The sequence below is a fragment of the Suricata suricatta genome, chromosome 7 (assembly GCF_006229205.1).
Source record: "Suricata suricatta isolate VVHF042 chromosome 7, meerkat_22Aug2017_6uvM2_HiC, whole genome shotgun sequence".
NCBI lineage: Eukaryota > Metazoa > Chordata > Mammalia > Carnivora > Herpestidae > Suricata > Suricata suricatta.
Genome location: NC_043706.1, coordinates 101,226,713 through 101,231,371, shown reverse-complemented (window position 1 = coordinate 101,231,371; position 4,659 = coordinate 101,226,713). Strand labels below are relative to the sequence as shown.

The window sequence follows — 4,659 nt, the reverse complement described above, 5'->3', positions numbered from 1 at the left end:
CTTGGAAGCATAACATCTGAGGTCATGTTCCGTCTTGGCCTCTTCTCAGCTCTGTTACCTGGGGCTCCTGTCTTTTTTTTTTTTTTTTTTTTTTTGTCCTTTTGGAGTTTTATCTCTAAAATGGGCATGATACCACATGCTTTCTTTATTTCCTAGGGTTTCAGGTGAAGTTATGAATGTGAAAAATCTTTGTCAACGCTGTGCATGGCTCAGAAAGGAGATGTTACTAGTATTATTGTCACTAATAATAACCATAAGGGTTTTGAGAAACAGCACATGAAAATAGTGATGAAAGAAACTATGAGACACACATTCACCCATAGCTCCTTCCTGAGTTTCCTAAATTAATCTCAAAACAATGAGGGTATGTTGAATCTCTTCTTGGGCTGCCACATTTCTTTCTTATTCTCAAGACATCCCTAGAACTCTCCCAAATGCAACAATATACAAGAATGTTGAAACCTTGAACTCCCCTAATGCAGGGATGGGGAAAGCTGCTGCACACTAAAAAATGCAAGGCATCTGGAAAGAGTGCCCAGAGGCTGTTATGTGCTCCAGTGACCAACTGGCTGACTGTATCCTGTTCTCGCATTCTTTTATTCCCTCTAGGCTTCCTTGGTTTCTTTTCCAGCCCTAAGTAGTAATGACTTCTTCATTGGCACAACCACTGAAGAGGCAGAATGAGGGCCTTCCCAGGCCACAGGGACCATGCCCTGTTTCTATTGGCCAGAAGAGATGATGGACGAGTAGCAGATGCTGCTGTCAGCCTAGCCCTGCCGCCCAGTCTGCAGAGATTGTTGATACTCTAGTTCAGTGGAGGAGCCCTGGGGTCAATATGGGTCCCAAATTTAGAATACTGGAGCTCTTAGAAGACAGTAGATCCTCAGCCTGATGCACAGAATACTAGTATTCAGACAGTCATCACCTCAAAACTAATGCTAGGTATATACCCCAAAATCTGCATGCTCAAAGAAGCAGCTGGCTAAAAATCACTGATCTCTTTATTCCAGGGTCCCTGAGAGGTCTTAGCACCATGGGGTGTTGCCTGTTTCTTGTTCCACTTCCTCCTTATCACCTTACTCTAGTTCCAGATTTAGTGACTGTGGAGTTCCTGAGATGCACCTGGCAAGTGTTGCAAACACCTGCTTGTGGAACATTTCCATTTTGCCTACTTTTCTCCCAAGAACCAAGGTTGATCTACTAATTGCCAGTTTGCATACACGTGTCTGATATGCCTGCAGCACTAGGCCCTAGTTTGTGCTCTGTGTTTGTAGGTGAGCGGAAAAGGGGATAGGGCTGGATATTTGTTTTCTTTTTTTAATTTAATTTTTCTTTTTAACATAATTTATTGTCAAATTGGTTTCCATACAACACCCGGTGCTCATTCCAACAAGTGCCTACCTCCATGCCCATCACCCACTTTCCCCTCTCCCCACCCCCCAACAACCCTCAGTTTTTTCTCATTATTTGAGAGTCTCTTATGGTTTGCCTCTCTCCCTCTCTGTAACTCCCCCCCCCCCACTTCATGGTCTTTTCATTAAAGACCCACATAGAGGACCAACATCTTGTGCACTTACACATGAACTGAATCTAGAAGGTCTGGTTCATAGAAAAACCAAAAGAAAAATTCATCTAGATTCAGTTCATGTGTAAGTGCACAAGATCTTGGTCCTCTATGTGGGCTCTTTAATGAACAGCTGAGTGGTCTCTGATGCATTTCAATCAGTGATCTCTGTAGGCTGAAGGTGGAGCCTGGGACTGACAGAGGCCACAGCTGCTGCCATCTGTCACTCTCTCCCTGGCCAATAGGAAGAGTGCAGGACCTGCTCATGAGCAGGATAGGCTGACTGCAGACTGACAAATAAAGAAATCATGGCTGAGGCTTGCAAGAGAAACCCAGCAATGTCACGATGGAACATATGAATATGTCACAGCTCCTTCAATAGGTCAAATCCTCTTCACATTCAGAAATATTTTGTCTGTTTACAGTGTGTCATTGCACAGTAATTCCTTATTATCTGATTGCATGGTTTAGGGTCCGTGTGTTATTTTGGGAAAAATGACATAGCTCCTACAGCTGCCTAAATATATCCTTAATGTTAAGGATTTGAGACAGGAAACAAATTGTTACAAATCATACCTGACTGGTAAAACAGTGCAGGATTAATTTACCTTTCAAATGGATTATAAGTATTCTACGAAGTGAATATTTTTTTAAATGGCATAGCGATAAACATGTTTTACTAGTTGTGACCTCTTCAATTTGAAAATGAATAGAAAAACACAATGCTATCAATGTTGCAGCTTGTTTTGCTGTGCTACGTTTCCCACAGGTTTGAAAACTATGAGCTCAGCAATATACGGATAAAAAGGTTTGATCCAAATTAAATGATAATATAATATTTTACTTATAAAACTGGCAAACATTTAAAAATTAGTAATACTCTGTGCTTTCAAGTGGGTGGTGAAATGGTAAGAATAAGTTGGCAAATAAATTGGTACGCGTTTACGTAGGACAGTTTAACATTAAATATGAAAGGCTATAAAAATATTCTGGACTCCTCTACACATGTATAGTGACTAGTAGCAACACTATTTACCCCCAGGATAAAAACTAAAGACTATTCTTTAAAGAATTTGAACTCTTTACATGGAAAAATTTAGGGTTTTAAGTGGGAACTAGTGCTCCAGAATAAATCATCACTTGTTTGGCCAGTGAAGATGACGGCACCCAGACTGCTTATGTGGACCCCTCCAGAGCATCCAAAGAGAAGCCTGCCAGTTAATATCACCATTGGTTTATGGTCAATGCTCCCAATTAGGATAAAGGTATGCTCGGGACACAGACCTATAAAAGACCAGTGGACTCCCACGCAAATCAACATAGTTCTTTTTTATAAAGTAAACTCTGCCCTTAACATGGGGCTGGAATTCACAACCCGAAGATAAAGAGTCACAATCTCTACCAACTGAGCCAGTCAGGTGCTCCCATGGTCTTTCGTTCTTAAACAACCAAGAAACACTATATTTTGAGGAAAACTAGAAATACCAAAGGAAAAAATAAAGACAAAACCAAAATGGTCCATAAAAGTCGCTGACTTTAAACGAAGCAGTTACTTTAAGAAACAGCAAGAGTATTCTTAAAATTTTTAATTATCATTCTATGTGAAAGTAAAAAATATATTGCAACATAAAACAGGAGTGATCTACTATGAAAAAGGAGTAATCGGAGAACATAAAGGTAGTAGATGCTGTTCGTGTACTGTCCCAATCCCTCTTCTAGAAATGAAACTTTTATTCCCCAAGTTTCTCAGATAGTATTGATACCCAATAGCTCTTAGATGAGTCCTCTGATCCTTGCCTCAGCTGAGGAGAGTCCGTTGGCTCAGGATCACAATGGGGTCATCTTTGCTAGTTAATCAGCTGTTGGTTCAATGCCAAAATCTCATTTTAGGGTCCACTTTATCAGTTGCTGGGAAGAAGATTTTGAGGCAAAGATCCCCATTCAGGGAGTTACTGGGGAGTGCTCATAGGGCCAGTGCCTGTTGGGGAGTGAAGAAATCAGTGTTGAATGGAGGGAAAAGGCAGAGTGATGAAGTTGTTAACGAAGACCTCAGTGAATCCTAGAGGGAGCTCTGGAGCTAGGATGGCCCTTCAAAATTGTTGAAGAGGGAGGAAGCTGGGTCTTGTACACTCCTTTATTGACCACTCTAGATACAGGCTGCCAGCAAAGCTATAAAGTCTGCATGGGTGAGAGGGTCATCAGTATCAAGGAAATCCAGCTGTCCTTTGTAGGCCAAGATGAATAGTAGAAGATGTGATACGAGAACTCTACTCACTGATGGCAATTGATATGATACCAAAATACCAGAAAACCAAAATAACAGAAGTCAGGTGGTGTCACTTAACCATCAGAGAGTGGTGGATGCCATTAATGTGATGAGCACCAAGTTCAAACTGACAGCCAAAGGTGGCTGATCTATAGAGAATGATGAAGATGGTTAACAGAGCACAGTGTTCCCAGGAGAAAGATATTTGTGCAGCCATCAAGGGTATTCCTCTATCTATACAACAAAAATAAATCAAGGATAGATGATCAGGTAGTCAAGGGAAACTAGAACAATAAAAAGTCATAAATCTTTGCCCAGTTTCTAGCCATGAGCTAGTTTTCAGGCTCGGGCTCCATTAGGGGGAAGGAATAGTCAGGTCTCCAGGGGGAAGGACTGCAGCATTATAGCATTTGTTTCCTCAATCGTTTTCCAAAGAAAGTCATGGCTATTCAGTCATGTAACCAGACAATAGGGAAAGGAAAATATGTTTAGTTCCCAAGAATTGTTAGACAGAGGTTCCTAGGTTACATTGTTACCAGGGGATCAGAAGCATCATCCTGAATCCTCTATTAGAGTGGAGGTCAGATATTAACTCCTGTCACATGATGTACAATTGGAATGTATTTACAATTGTTAAATTGTTCCTTGACACGTTCTATAAGAGTATTATAATAAAACAGGACAAAAGAAACCTCTGATCAAGAAAGTAAATTAAAACTGATATTGAATCTAGAGGGAACGTCAGAGATTATTGCCATCCTTAAAGACCTGATGGACCAAGAGATAGTGGTTCCCATCCTATCTTCATTTAATTCACCAATCTGGTTTC

At 40.8% G+C, this 4,659-nt stretch overlaps 1 protein-coding gene across 1 annotated transcript in view; it reads left to right on the top strand.

Moving 5' to 3' along the window:
- Window positions 1-3,627, top strand: part of VGLL2 (vestigial like family member 2) — a 32,828-nt gene extending 29,201 nt beyond the window's left edge. The window contains exon 4 of the mRNA XM_029943215.1: window positions 3,455-3,627. Coding sequence (XP_029799075.1) covers window positions 3,455-3,627 — 173 coding nt within the window. The remainder of the gene's footprint in view (window positions 1-3,454) is intronic.
- The last annotated feature ends 1,032 nt before the right edge of the window (window positions 3,628-4,659 follow it).